The following is a 15,460-nucleotide window of genomic DNA, read 5'->3' on the forward strand; positions in this document are numbered from 1 at the left end:
ATAAAAGCTTTTCAGGAGAGATATAAGTTATGTGTAAATATTTATAAGACAATACCCACATCACTTATCTAACCAGCCTGTACTGATTTCTGCCCCCCAATAATGCTTTCAATAACCTCTTGTAACCCCTGGGAGCCAGGGGTTACACTCTAATAGCCTTTAATAGTCTTCAGTAGCCTTTAAAAGACTTACCTGGCGGCCGTGGTGTGTCCACTAAACTCCGTAGTTATAAACATCCTGAGGTTAGCAGCGCGCTAACTGACCTGTTTATAATGTAATCCGAGCAGTGCCTCCGTGTCGGCTGTTCTAACCTGCTGCTGTTAGCTGCTTGGGCTGAAAGATGAACTGTAGTGAGCTGTATTATCCGGTTAGTGGGGTTAAAACCTTTATTTGTTTACAGAAACAGTAAAAACGGACTGGCTGAGCTCTGTAGCCCGTGGCTGGGCTGTACTGAAGTAGTGACTGAGTGAAGAGAGCGGGGCTTGTGCTGCTGCTGCTAGTGGTTGGATGAAGAACTGCAGCTTCATGTAATGAGCAGTTTCACCAGCCATCCACACACAGCTCTGATAAACTGCTTGTTTTAATAGTGCACACTGTTGCTACCAAAAAAAGTCACTAGATGGCATTACCATATATATCTTAATAAATAATAATAATAATATTTATAATATTTATAATAATAATAATAATAATAATAAATATATTATTTAAATTTTATGAGGCATAAAATAATAACAAGAAAAAAAAACAAGAAAATCGAGAATCGAATCGAATCGTGACCCTCAAATCGAAAATGAAATCGAATCGAGGATTTAGAGAATCGTGACACCCCTACAAGATTGTCAAATCTAGTTCTAGACATTTATATTCACATAACGTGATCTTAGAGCAATCGGTCACTAAAGAAGTAAAAGAAGTAAAAGCATGTCTATAGGCTGTAAAATCCTTTCACATTCTCACAAGATGCTTTTTCTCGCTGAAATGTATATTTTTTAGCGTGTAAAATTCTGGAATTTACAGAAAACCTTACCAAGTAAAAACATTATTAATGTTAGGTATGGAATTCCTGACTGTACATTTTTTGACAGTTGTCCTTTATTTCTCCTGAACTAATGTGGTGACTTCTTTGGCCATTACCTCTTTAGCATTTTATTTTATTTAAGATATTAACTTCCATTCCTCATTCTGAGCTTAATTTCATTTTTGTTCAGAACAGACATATAGGACTGTTATTCAAATACTAGAATATATATATAAAAAAATGTGTCCCTTTCTCCCAGCCCTAAATAAATCTTTATGGACCTTTTTTGGCATCACATTGCCCAGTTTAGCTGCTTTTTCTTTGTAAACGTATGCTAGATTCAGAGGAAGTGACTTGGACCTGACTTACGACTTTAATTTTGTCGCCTGTATGGATAAAACCTTAGATAAAACATAGCACTGTCAGCTATAGACAAGATTTTAGAGGACCCCTGACATGATAGCGTGTTGTGTGTAGTGACTATAATATTTTGAAATGTGCTTAACACAATTGTGCCCTACAATGTATTTTAAAGTCTTTACACATGGTATGTTACAAATGCTCCACAAAGCAACACCAACATGATAAACATGAAACGTGTAGCAAAAACTCATCTAGGCTCCAAAGCTTAAAAAGGACTAATCTAATGTTTAATCTAATTTAAATATGTTTTATTTATTTATTTATTTATTTATTTTTAACCAAGTCTTCACGTTTCCTAAATTCTCAACAGAGCACCACCAAAAAGTTCAATTTCACATATTAACAGTAATTATACGTATAACGTTTTTTTTTTTTTTTTTTTAAGAATCATCCATTGAAATGTTCTTTAGAGAAATAAACTGAATCTTTTTTCCCTTTTTGGCACCTTCATTTACAAGAGTGTAACAGAAACTCATTTAGACTGGAAGGTGGAGTCCATCCAAAGCTCTAAAAGTCATTACGGAGATTGTACTGAATGCAGAATGAGACAGCTAGCCTGTGTAACTTACAGGAAATGAACGAGTTATGCTAATGGTCTTATGTGTGTGAAAGCTGCAGAAGCTGGGCTGTAAATATACACTGTAAAAAGAACACTGTGAGCTGTACAGTAACTTACTGGCAGCAATTAGCTAGTATCTTTCTGTAGTAAATGTTTATAGTAGGCATATTTAATACATTTAATTACAGTACATATAAAATCCTGGAGTTTTATTACTGTAATAATCACAGTACTGTAATTATTATCACAGTAAGAGGATGCTGCATTTTGATCATAGCAAATATTAGACTATTTTAAAAAGAATTACTAATTGAAAAAGCATTAATTTTTACACTGTACATGCTTTTCTGAACATGCAAAAAATAAATAAGAGACATTTCATATATTTCATACAGCTCTGGAAAAAAAAGTTTTTTTTTCTGGATCAGTTTATCTGATTTGGCTATTTATATGTATATGTTTGAGTAAAATAACCATTGTTGTTTTATTCTATAAACTACAAACAACATTTCTCCCAAATTCCAAATAAAAATATTTGTAATTTAGAGCATTTATTTGCAGAAAATGAGAAATGGCTCAAAAAGCAAAAAAGATGCAGAGCTTTCAGACCTCAAATTATGCAAAGAAAAAAAAGTTCATATTCATAAAGTTTTAAAAGTTCAGAAATCAATATTTGGTGGAATAACCCTGGTTTTTAATCACAATTTTCATGCATCTTGGCATGTTTTCCTCCACCAGTCTTACACACTGCTTTTAGAAAACTTTATGCCCCTCTTACTGCAAAATTTCTAGCAGTTCAGCTTGGTTTGATGGCTTGTGATCATCCATCTTCCTGTTGATTATATTCCAGAGGTTTTCAATTTGGTAAAATCAAATAAACTCATAATTTCTAAGTGGTCTCTTATTTTTTCAGAGCTGTAAGTTAGCAACCATAAAATGAGTGACAAGCTTAACCAAACAAATCTAGCTAGCTTGCAATACGATTGGGCACACGCAAATATTTATCCAGTTCTACACCAAATTAATGACAATCTTAAATAAATGTCACCAGAAAACATGCTTAATAGTTAGTAACATGTAACATGCTGTATACAGGTTCTACAAGACTTTGTTCTTTATACAGTAATGCTCTGAAAAGTATAGTATTCTTGAATATTATCTCATTAATTCCTTTTAATTTATAGTTTTTTTACAGCTACATACATTACATTTTGTAGGTATACATTATTATAGTACTTACATTAGTGAACCTACATGCTACCCTATTACTAGATAAATTGTGCCATATTTTGCCCTAAAAATGGCTTCAATTATGAAGACACTCATTTTACTCAGGGCAGCAGAAAGTATGTTGTGAAGTCCACTGAGACTTGTGGGAAGACCAGGGCTAATTTATGGCACCATTAGTGCCTAGCAGATAAAAGGCCTGGGTAATTGCATCTGAAACCATTAACTAGACTAAGGAAAATGTTACTCTTGTGTTGTGAAGATTGAGTAGACTCTTTGTGTGAGAAATCGTTGAGAGGGGGTTTGTCCTTTCCTTGTGTGCGATAAATGATTATCATGCTGCTGTTTATTTACACTGCTGAGAGAAATATGTTGATAAAAAAATTGTTTTTTATGGTGTGAAACTTTTATGTATTACTTTTCTGTCCTTTCATGGCAGATATTTATTTACTGTTATTTTCTGTTCCCTTTCACAGTATATTTTCCCCCTTTTATGGCTGCGGAGAGCTTAAGGTGTTTTTTTCCTGATATGAAATGAAATGTTGTTCTCTCACTCAATATCAAATTATCTCACTGGCTTCGTGAAATGTAATGGTACTGGCAAATTAACCTCAAATAAAGTCCTAGAAAGCAGTCATTTGGTGAGGTAATGGAGCCTGAAATGGAAGCCCCAAGTGATTCTTGAAATGTGTTCTTTTTTGTTATATAGAGAGCTAACTTTTCTGTTGAGACAAATTCAGCAATTTTCTTTTCTGTTTCTGATAATGAAAGTGCTGCACAATAGGGTCTATCTACCTGTACTGTTTGTCCAAAAAGCTTTGATAGGTTTCTTACAACACTTTTTAAATGGCACAGAAATAACCTGAAAAAAATAAATAAATAAGTAAACTGTGTTTTACAACTTTGCTTAATAACTATATACAGACTTGTGCGAAATTTTGGATAGTCTTTTAAAATATTCTTTATTTAAATATGAAATAATCATTTAACTAATCAAGCATAAAGTGAAAAATAAAGCCATGGGATACAGATATGGAAAAATATATGGTATAGATATGGGAAAAGTATTACCTTAATGTCCACACCTGTATAAGTTGTAAGGTGTTATCTTGTGTGTAAAATCTAATTGCCTATTATCGATTTCGAGTGAGCTGATGGTGGGTGCCAGATGAACAGTAAATTCTATTTCTGAAGTTTAGCATTTCATCCAAATTAAATGCAGGAGGCCCCACAAGTTACAGTCCCATAACATTTGGCTTGTTGATGTATTTTTGGATAATCCTAGCTACCCACAGCTACTCTGTTTTTTTGTTTTTTTTTTTAACATGTATGTATGTTTAGACACCATCAGTTCGGACTGTCACAAAAACTTTACTTTTGGGTGATAATTGCAATACACAGTATTATTATCATTTTAAGACGATTTCATGCCTCATATAATGATAATAGCAGTATAATGCAATTACACTTTTAGGCAATTTGGACTAAATAATAAAAAAAACTATTAACCTTGCGTATCATATCTTTACATGTCACAGTCCACATTGTGTGTATGCAACAGGCTATGATTTATGTATTTGGTCATTGACATATAAAATCTTTTAATTTACCAAAAATCGACAGTGTGCCTCATAATCCGATGTTTGTAAGAATTTTTCCAGTCAGGTTGTAAGTAGCACTAAAGCCACTCCGCTGAAGTTCAGTGTTATAAAAGAGTTTCAGTGACGTTTCTCCAGCTGGAGTAGTATTAGCATTAGCTGCTAACCACAGAACTAGCTCTTTCCCCGTTCAGAGAGAATATATTGAAGTGTAACCTGCATTTACCATGTAAAACGAGCTAGATGGGATAAATCGCTAGCTGATAGCTTACCTTAGGCAGGGGATTGCATTTGTGTCACGGCACCTGTGTAGAAGCAAATCTGTAATTTAACTAGTAAAAAAAAAGAGGTTGGTTGTTTTACTAGTTGGCCTATTGTGCGAACTAAGCATCATTCTGTTTGATGGCCTTGAGAAATTATTCATTGTGAATGTAAGACGTTTGAGCTAAATCTATCATGCCCATGCAAGTGCTGGACAAATCTTTGCAATCAAATCTAAACTGAGCATGAGGCCATGTTAGAACATTTGTGCACTCAGAGCAAAATCATACTGCTGGGCCTATAAATTCAATAAATAAATAAAACACATTAAGTAAAATACAAGCAGAATAAACTGCGGTTTGCTTTAATTGACATGTACATCATTTCTGTCTACGATTAGCCCGAGGGGACTGTTTCAGACACATCACTGATCAGTATTTATTGCAGAGGCTGCCTCCAGCAGTCATTTAAAGGTACAGACACTTGCTGGGATTTCAGCTACAAAACAAAATGAATAAATATATTTTCTATAATTAAATTATTCAACCGTATAGAGTAAATATGTTTGGCGGTATATTTGAAGCAGAATGTTGGGCTTGCTTTAGTTCAGTTCAGGACTGTGCAGTGAAATATGCTAAAAATATGTATATATATTTAAAATATACCTTTCTTTTTTTTTTTTTTACACAGAGTGTTCAAGAAGGCAAGTCCAAATGGAAAGGTAAGTTCAATTATGTTACATATATACATATGGAGTGCTGCTTAATCTTCTCTTATCATTTAAGGCACTTCATCAGAGAAAAGTACATAAGTAGATGTACACAGAAGCTTTATTTTGAAGAATTTCAAAATTTTGTGCTTTTAAAACTAATAGTGTTTTTATTGTGCAATGAAACTAATAATACATACCAGGGGTGTCCAGTCTTTTTCTAAATGGGCCACTGTTGCTGCAGCTTTTCATTATAAACAACCAGCAGCAAACCTAAATCCACATGTTTAATTAGTTGTTCAGTCTTCAAACAACTGATGCCCTTTATGATAAGGCTGCACACCCATGACATATGCACTTAATAAATTAAATTTATTGGAGAAATGAAAAGCTTACTTTTCATTCCATATATTTACATTTTTTACTTCATTAAAAATTAAAAAGCAGCAAAATACGATTGCTCCTTTTATGCAATTTTCGCCACACATGGGCTCATTGACAAAACTAAATAAGGCACCAAGATGGAGTTGTTAGAATGGAATGGAAGTTAATATTTGTAGTAAAATATTGATAATATATGTAAGTGATTACAATATTGGAGTGAAAGGATGTGTTTATTGAGGAAAACTGTACAATAAATGGTAGGAAACAAGCTACAGTTGGGCTTGAAGCTATACAGGTTTCTCACTAATGACATCACTGCAAGTAAAGGTGACAGTGGATAGCTGACAAATTACATAAGTGGTCTATTTATGAAAATGACCATTTAATAATGCACTCCCTCTTAAAGTCTGTTAATGGTGCAAAAACTTAATTAAGCACAAAAAGCAATTTTACGCCATCTTGTGGAAAGACCCAGTGCCTATTTAAACTACACATGTAACCATTTACATATTTGCTTGACACTTAACTGCATGCCAACTTTTGAGAAATTTGAGGTGTTATTTTTATGTCAGTGAGTGTATATGTAATTTTTTTTGTATGGGCTATGCATTTAACATACACTGGTACAAACCATACTATGTTAAAGGTTAATTTACATTTGTTTACATGTACTTGTTAAAATAGTACCCTCACCTTTACTAAAATTCAGTTTACCGTATTTTTCGCACTATAAGGCGCACCGGATTATAAGACGCATAGTAAGAAACCAGGGTATTGCCGTGTTTCCCTTCTAATTAAGCAGCTTTTAATGCTGGGGGTGCCTAAGTACACAAACTGTAATTCTTAAAGAAAAACAATTTCTTTTAAAGTCAAATGAGCACTAGATGTTAATCTACACAGATTTCTCTCCTGAAAACAGTTTATTTGGGTGAGTAAAGCGCTTCTGTTTATTTACAGGAAGCTGAGATTTCCAATATTTTAACGCAGTTAGCAGTAGCGCTAGCCACAGTTAGCAGCAGCGCTTATCGCTAGTAAATGCCACCGGCAGAGATACAGTGAGGAACCCTGAGTGTTTCAGTAGCCCAGGGTGATATTAGCTAGCGGTTTGCCACATGTAGCTTGTTTTAACACAGTAAACACACAGACTGACAGACAGACTCTGAACGGAGAAGCAGCTAGCTTTTTTAATGCTGTACTTCAGCAGAGTTGCTTTACTGCTCCTTACAACCTGACTGTTCATATATAAGGTGCACTGGAGTGCAGAAAATGCGGTATGTATAATTTTTCTACCATGGCAAAAGACCATATGAGACATAACTCTGCCCCACTACAAAAACAGATTACATTAAAAATAATTGCATAAATGATATAAATGTTCAGTCATTTAGTGCTCACTGATATTTTAATGATCTGTTATGTAATTTATTAACACAAAGCATTTTATTAGAATAGATTTTTCATTACTCCACATTGATCTGGGCATTTTTAATTTATTTGCAAACCTGTTGTTTCTTGATTTAACTTATTTTTTTTCATCTGTTTTTTTTTTTTAAGCTGACTGTCTATCTTGGGAAACGGGATTTTGTTGACCACGTGGATCTTGTAGAGCCAGTTGGTATGCTTTAAAAGTTCAAATCTTTCAGTATTAATAGAATTATTTGTTGACATATTCACCTTTCTCCTGTATTTTCCTGGAATTTGTTAAAACTGCTTTATGAGTTCTGGCTGCTTCCTGACTAAGCGTTTTAAATGAAGCCCTTTGGACCTATAACTCATCTCCCTCATCCATTTTGCAGACGGTGTGGTTTTAATTGATCCAGAGTACTTAAAGGAGAGAAAAGGTGAGGGGAAATCTTTAGCAATATGTCCAACTTGACACAGAGTATCATTTTTCAGCTTGTTTCTACTTTCATGAATAGTAGTGTTCCACTATCGTTTAGACTGGTAATCAAACATGTCACTGAGCAGGTTGAATACTAAGTGGCTCTGGCCTCCTTGTCATTCATTCACAGTTTTTGTAACGCTGACATGTGCCTTCCGCTATGGGCGGGAGGACTTAGATGTTCTTGGCCTGACATTTCGAAAGGACCTCTTTGTGGCCAATATACAGGCATTCCCTCCTGTGCCTGAGGAGAAGAAAGGCCTGACACGTTTACAAGAGCGACTGATTAAGAAGCTTGGAGAGCATGCTTATCCCTTCACCTTCGAGGTTATTTCCTAGTTACCACAGACATTGCTCATTACACATACTATTCTTTATATTACAATTTGACTATTATAATGACTTATTTATAACTCTTTAATCTTAAATCATTTCAGATACCTCCAAATTTACCCTGTTCTGTTACATTACAACCTGGACCTGAAGACACTGGAAAGGTGAGCTTTATCCATATTATATTAGTACAGTTTAAAGCAAAACATGGACACTATAAGCTTGCAGACTAAAAAACTGAAGTTTAATGTCTGGCCTCTTTTTTCTTCTTTTTTTTCCACAAAGGCCTGTGGGGTTGACTTTGAAGTGAAAGCTTTCTGTGCTGAAAATGTTGAAGAAAAAATTCACAAGAGGTACAATACTTTGGTGCACTTTCTAATTTGAAGCAAAATTGGTTAAATACCTTTTGGCAGCTAACCAGAGATGCATTTGACTCCTTAGTGTAAATGCTTGTAGCTAAAATCTATTTAGGATACAATTCAGATACTACTCACACGATTTTTCTTTTATTTGCCATACATTCACAAGCAGATGAACATAAATAGCATAGCTTGTGTAACAGAGCACTGTTATATAGAATGCCAGCAGGGTAGAGCATAAACCCTTTAAACTTTTTTTTTACACTTTACTTGCATACATTAAAGGAAATAAAGCATTCATCATCACTTATCCCATGTGAAATAAGTTAACTCAGTTTACTACCTCTCTAAAAACGGTATGATTTTGTATTAATATTTGTTTGTTTACCAAATGATTGACTTTCTCTGTGTAAAGTGCCACATTAAACGGTTACCTGTGGTATGCTGGTGCTTAGTGTGGTCTCAATATAGCTTAACATTACAGTACTAAAATATAGGTGGTGCATTTTGGTGCGTTAGGGATCGAACAGTGTCAGCGCTGGTGTGTGATGGGCTCTGTTAATTTGTGAATCTTTTTTATACTGTAAAACTGTAACAGTAACTATAGTACTATAGTAATTGTCGATTCTCGTACTACTAGGAAATAATGCATCCTAAGACTGCATAACATGTATATCATATGTTATTGTGTAATGTGAAGATACAGTATTGAATTCCAACACTTTAATGTCTAATAATAAGATAATAAGGAATAAGAATATAACATTGTGTCTCTTGTAACAGGAACTCAGTGCGGCTCATCATCAGGAAAGTGCAGTATGCTCCAGAGAAGCCAGGTCCACAGCCAATGGCAGAGACAACGAGGCAATTCCTCATGTCAGACAAGCCTCTACACCTGGAAGCTTCTCTGGATAAAGAGGTGATTAGATTCTAAAGCCAGCCATGTGTTGGTGGAGGAGAGTTTGACAGTAGTTCACATGCCTCCTTGCCGGCCTTATTTATTAGTAACTATTATTCCCAATGTGATTTAAATAATATGCTTACTTGCACAAAATTGTGTGATAAGGATGACTATGATGGAATTAAGAGCTACACACTATGGGACCTGATAAACAATCTACACAGTGACAGTTGATACTAAATGTAACATAGGACAAGGTCTCCATCTTGTGGTTGACATAAGGTGGTGCATTTGAAGTATCCCAGAGTGTGTTAAATTGATAATACTGTATATTATCTGACAAAGAGTTTGCACTTTTTTGAACATTTCATATAGTTAAGATTAACTTTCAAACTAAACTAAGACTTCATTCTGACTGATTCACTTTTTTTTTTTTTTTTTTTTGTTATTTTCTTCTACATTATATACAGATTTACTACCACGGTGAGCCAATTAGTGTCAATGTTCATGTCACAAACAACACAAATAAGACTGTGAAGAAAATGAAGATTTCAGGTTATTGAACAATAACTTATTGTTATTTTTTAATATATTTAAATTTGAATAGAGTGTGATTAAGAACATTGTTGAGATGACACATTTTTTTACTTATTGTTACAGTGCGTCAGTATGCTGATATTTGCCTCTTCAACACTGCCCAGTATAAGTGCCCTGTAGCAACAGAGGAATCAGAGTATGCTCACAACACACACCTAAAAATAAATAAAAAAAAACATACAGCTCTGGAAAAAAATAAGAGACCCATGCAGTTTCTTTGATTTTGTTATTTATAGGTATATGTTTTGAGTAAATCGAACATTGTTGTTTTATTCTATAAACTACGGACAAAATAGTCATCTATAGCATTCATTTGCAGAAATTTAGAAATTTAGATCATATTCACAAAGTTTAAAGATTTAAGAAATCAATATTTGGTGGAATAACCCTGTTTTTTAATCACAGTTTTCATGCATTTTAGCATGTTCCCCTCCACCAGTCTTACACACTGCTTTTGGATAACTTTACGTCACTCCTGGTGCAGAAATTCAAGTAGTTCAGCTTGGTTTGATGGCTTGTGATCATCCATCTTGTTCTTGATTATATTCCTGAGGTTTTTAATTTGTTAAAATCAAAGAAACTCATCATTTTTAAGTGGTTTCTTTTTTTTTTTTTTTACCAGAGCTGTATTTATATTATACATTTATTATACATATGTCTAATTTTGCACCATGTTTGTAATTATCTAGTGACATTGTGGCTCCAAGTGCAACATTCTGTAAAGTATATACCCTCACCCCCTTCCTCGCCAACAACCGAGAGAAGCGTGGCCTAGCCCTGGATGGAAAGCTGAAACATGAAGACACAAATTTAGCTTCAAGCACATTGTGAGTATGATATTACATATGCAGCACATAATAGTATAGCCTATGATTGGCTGAATTACTCTGTTGTGATACTGGCCTGTTATCCGATCTCATTCCCATTAAGGTTACGAGAAGGAGCCAATAAGGAAATTTTGGGTATTATTGTGTCGTATAAAGTTAAAGTGAAGCTGGTGGTGTCCCGTGGTGGGTAAGTATGAACTTCACTCAGAGTCACTGCTGAGATTCATTTGATATGTTCATAACTTTTTTAAAGGTTTATTTTCCCATATATAATGGCAGTAAACAACATAATTGTCATTTTAAGATGTTATACACAATACACAATATTATGATGACCACCTCTTTTCTATACTCACTCTCCCCCCTTCCAGCTCCACTGACCAAACAGGAGTATTTTGTCGTTTTGTAATTACAGACTGTAGTCCTGTATTTGTTGTGCTGGTACAAGAGTATTAGAGACAGCAGTGCTGCTGGAGTTTATAAACACTGTGTCCACTTACTGTCTCAAGCTGGTCCACCATGCCAATGTAAAGTCAGAGACAGAAGCTCTGTGATCTGTTTCTGCACAGTTTGTGTTGTCAATCTGTAATCCTTCATCAGTGGTTACAGGATGCTGCCCACAGGATGCTTTGGGTGATATTTCTGGTTGATGGATTATTTTCAGTCCAGCAGGAATGCTGTGTCCGATTACACTCATACCAGCACAACGCACACTTCATCACCACTATGTCAGTTTCATGTGCAGTGCTAAGGATGAAGTGGTTGAAGTATTGTCTATTGTTTTTTCAACATTGAAACAACACTTAATGTTGAATGGTTGTGCAAACATTAAAATTTTAACGTTGAATCAACATAATGTCCTCAAACATCGGTTTTTTGAATAAGCATTTTATATTTCATCACCATACAATTTCAAAAAATGATGAGATTGTGGGATGAAAAGGTGATTTTACTTTCATTTGCAACAAATGCTTTTTAATTTGGCACCAATGTGTTCATGTTCTGGTTGTTTTACTGTTGTGTTTTTGAGATCAGATGTTCAGTCAGATCTTTACTACAGTGATGCAAGTTTTTTGTTTACACTGGTAACCATAGGAATTTCTAGTTTTAGCTACTTGTAGTAATTGCTTTTTGTTTGTAATTGTACAGTTTTTCACTTCTCACTGTTGATTCAACGTTGAAATGCCAGCTGGGTAAAATCTGTGAATGTAACCAGGAATGTCTTGTAATAAACAATAAAATTACTAAATCTGTTTTTGCTATTTCAGACTGCTTGGAGATCTTGCCTCCAGGTACAGTAACCTCAATGTGATACTGTCACACACTTATATCACATACATATATATGTATACATATCCTGATTATCAAAATATCTCATGCTTTTGACTTGTTGATGAACTTATTTACACACTGTGTCTTTTTCCACAGTGACGTAGCAGTAGAGCTGCCCTTCACATTAATGCACCCAAAACCAGTAGAGGAATCCATCTACAAAGATGGTGAGTTTATGACTTTATTATGGCTTTGAATTTACTAAATGTGCTGTAATTTAAGTAATTTAGAATAAAATTTGTCTGTATCATTACCTGTCATTAGATTTGGCAACTTCCCATTCATTACACAGGATATACAATCATGATTTTCAGCATATGCTCTCTGGTGGCCATGTTGAAGAAGTCCAGTCTTCTCTAGAATACGCTGAATGCCAAATGAATTAGGGGAAATCTTACATCCCCATTCTTATTAAAATGAGTCCAAACATCACAGTTTGGCTTCTAGTGCTTCTAGTGAAAGGAAATGGGCATAATCTCTCCATGTACCTCAAAATATTTGGAATATTTGTTTTATTAGTTGTGTTGAGCTGCTGTTCTTGTTTAATTGGTTTGCTGCAAACTGATGAAAGTATGTAATTATTGCTAATTAACCTCATTTGCAAGTGACATTGAACAATTTTGATTGCAGCTCTAAGTTCATGTTTTGAAGTCAGTAAAGGCATTTTGCTTTTTTTGGAAAGGCTTTTAGATAGTTTGTTGGTATGGATATTTGCATCTAATTGTAGTTTTGGAGACTTAATGATCAGTGGATGCAGTAAGTACCTACAATTGTCCACAAATCACTACCTCTCAGGCCTCAATGTTTTGGGAAATTTATCCTCCAAGAAGTAGGTTGTTGTGAGTAATTTGCAGAAACACTTAACAGTCTTTTCTTTATGTCCTGATTTATCTTTCCTGCTTTTCTTTTTTGGTAGCTCCAGAAAGTGATGCACCTATTGACACAAACCTGATCGAGTTTGACACAAAGTAAGTAATTTCTAGTCTTTAATTTAATTCTTCACAAGTTTGTCAAGGTATATACACTGTGCCCAAATATTTGTGGTCACCTGTTCTGATGACTGCATTTAACTACTCTACTTTAAGTTGCACCCATAGCTTATTTGGTCCCTGTAGAGAAATACTGACAATAGAATAGGACTCTCTAAAGCAGGTAAAACATAAACCTATTGGTATCATGCCAAATACCAGACTGTGGAGCCGTGAAACCGTGTTCTCTGGAACAGAGTTGAGGGGTTGGGGGATAGAGTTGGGGATGGCTTATGGAAAATGCTATCACGATTTCTTGCTGAGACAAAACAAATAAAACCTTTCCAGACCTTTTAATTATATATTTATTTTACTGTTTATTTCCAGTGATGATGACATCATCTTTGAAGACTTTGCACGGCAGCGACTCATCGGAGCAAAAGATGACAAAGATGAGGATGAGGAAGGCACAGATTCTCCCAAGCTGAACGACAGATAGATGAAGAAGACATGCTCTACTGGATCAAAGTATTACAGAGTGAAAGAGAGAACCCCTTGGAGAAAATAAAACCCTGAAGTTTGGGACACCCTTTAACACACTCACTGTGGTGCAGTTGTTGTGCTCCTGTTTACATATGTCTTCTCCATCCTGAAAGGGTGTAAACAAAAAAAGTGTAGAAAAACATGACCTCGTTATCAGCGTATTTAGCAGGGTGAGATTTTGGTTCACTGGCCACCAACAGAGTGCCTATGATTTTTTGCGGGTTTTACATGGTAAGAGGAATAGTGTTTCATCATGTTTAAAATGAACTTCAATGGTAGCATGGCTTTGTTGTTAGTTTGTTTTACACGTTCTTCTTTCCATTAGAATGATAAAGAATTTTAGAGAACATAACTTTGTATTTAAATCTATTACAGTACATCTGTTCTGAACACTGTGTAAAGAAACAGAAGCGTTATTCTTAATATAAGCACTGACAAATAAGCACCTTTTATTGGACACTCTTGCGTTAATTATTGAACAGCTGCAGTTAAATATGGACTGATTTTTATTTCTGCATCACTATTGTTCGGGAAAGACTCAACCTGGAACTAATATCAAATAATGTAAATCAATGGTTTTGTTGTCCATGTTAATAATCACAAAGTCAAGGCCTTTTAATGATGTGGCAGTTGTCTTTTTTAGCCAAATTCTCAAGTCCTATAATATGAATTATTTTTTAAATAGCTGCTCTTAAAAAATGCTAAATTTGTCTTAATTTCAATTTTAGTACCAAGATATTAATGATATTTCTTTCTGGATCCCTGATTATCTATAAATTTGTCACATCAGAAGTAAATATCTATATTTGACCCCGACACTGTTAAAAGAAAATATTTGTTCTCAGGCAACTGTCCACACCATGAGGCCTCACTTTACACGAACATTTAACATTTATTACTATTATTATTGTTTGAGGACCTCTGTTGTGGCGGTTATTGTAGTTTCTCTTTAAGCACTGCTCTACTTCAACATAATTACACAGAAAGCATAATTGTGTTTTTTTCTGCATTTTTTTTGTGTATTATACAGAAACATATACTATGCGTGTTTTACTAGATCAGCTTTCTTTATGTATGTGGCCTTGATTTACTGCATGAAACATGCCAATACTTTGTGTTTTCAGATTTTTTTTTTTAACAAGAACGATAATTCCATTGTTTGATATATTGTCTATTGACCTGTAACTTGGAAGGTTACAGGACTTAAGTTACACACAGACCTAATTTAATACAAAATAAACTGGAAAAAAAGTAAACAAACAGAATGTTCATAATGTAAGAATAAATTACACTATATATTAAATATACGTTATGTTGGATATATTAAAGTGTCTCTTTTTGAAATGATGTCTTCCTGCATGTGCATGTAATAATATTTTTTATAATAATAACAACATACCTTTACATAGCATTCCTGACAGTACTGCCTCAGATTATTAGAATTCTAATTCTACAGATTATTTGAAATACAAATCAATTAGAAGAAAATCAATACATATTATTCAATTGACTATAAAATATAAAACAATATTAGAA

The 15,460-nt window shown here is 34.3% G+C and overlaps 1 protein-coding gene across 3 annotated transcripts in view; it reads left to right on the forward strand.

Annotated features, from left to right (window-relative positions):
- arrb1 (arrestin, beta 1) overlaps nt 1–15,243 on the forward strand; it is a 39,844-nt gene extending 24,601 nt beyond the window's left edge. For all 3 annotated transcript variants that reach the window (XM_022685460.2, XM_022685461.2, XM_049467174.1), the window contains 15 exons: nt 5,780–5,810; nt 7,737–7,797; nt 7,979–8,023; nt 8,195–8,391; nt 8,502–8,561; nt 8,683–8,750; nt 9,540–9,675; nt 10,128–10,212; nt 10,318–10,390; nt 10,944–11,081; nt 11,185–11,268; nt 12,350–12,373; nt 12,510–12,580; nt 13,330–13,381; nt 13,769–15,243. In XM_022685460.2, the coding sequence (XP_022541181.1) occupies nt 5,780–5,810; nt 7,737–7,797; nt 7,979–8,023; nt 8,195–8,391; nt 8,502–8,561; nt 8,683–8,750; nt 9,540–9,675; nt 10,128–10,212; nt 10,318–10,390; nt 10,944–11,081; nt 11,185–11,268; nt 12,350–12,373; nt 12,510–12,580; nt 13,330–13,381; nt 13,769–13,880 (1,237 nt within the window). In that variant the 3' untranslated portion in view covers nt 13,881–15,243. The remainder of the gene's footprint in view (nt 1–5,779; nt 5,811–7,736; nt 7,798–7,978; nt 8,024–8,194; nt 8,392–8,501; nt 8,562–8,682; nt 8,751–9,539; nt 9,676–10,127; nt 10,213–10,317; nt 10,391–10,943; nt 11,082–11,184; nt 11,269–12,349; nt 12,374–12,509; nt 12,581–13,329; nt 13,382–13,768) is intronic.
- Nucleotides 15,244–15,460: the final 217 nt, after the last annotated feature.

The sequence above is a fragment of the Astyanax mexicanus genome, chromosome 18 (assembly GCF_023375975.1).
Source record: "Astyanax mexicanus isolate ESR-SI-001 chromosome 18, AstMex3_surface, whole genome shotgun sequence".
Classification (NCBI taxonomy): Eukaryota; Metazoa; Chordata; class Actinopteri; order Characiformes; family Acestrorhamphidae; genus Astyanax; species Astyanax mexicanus.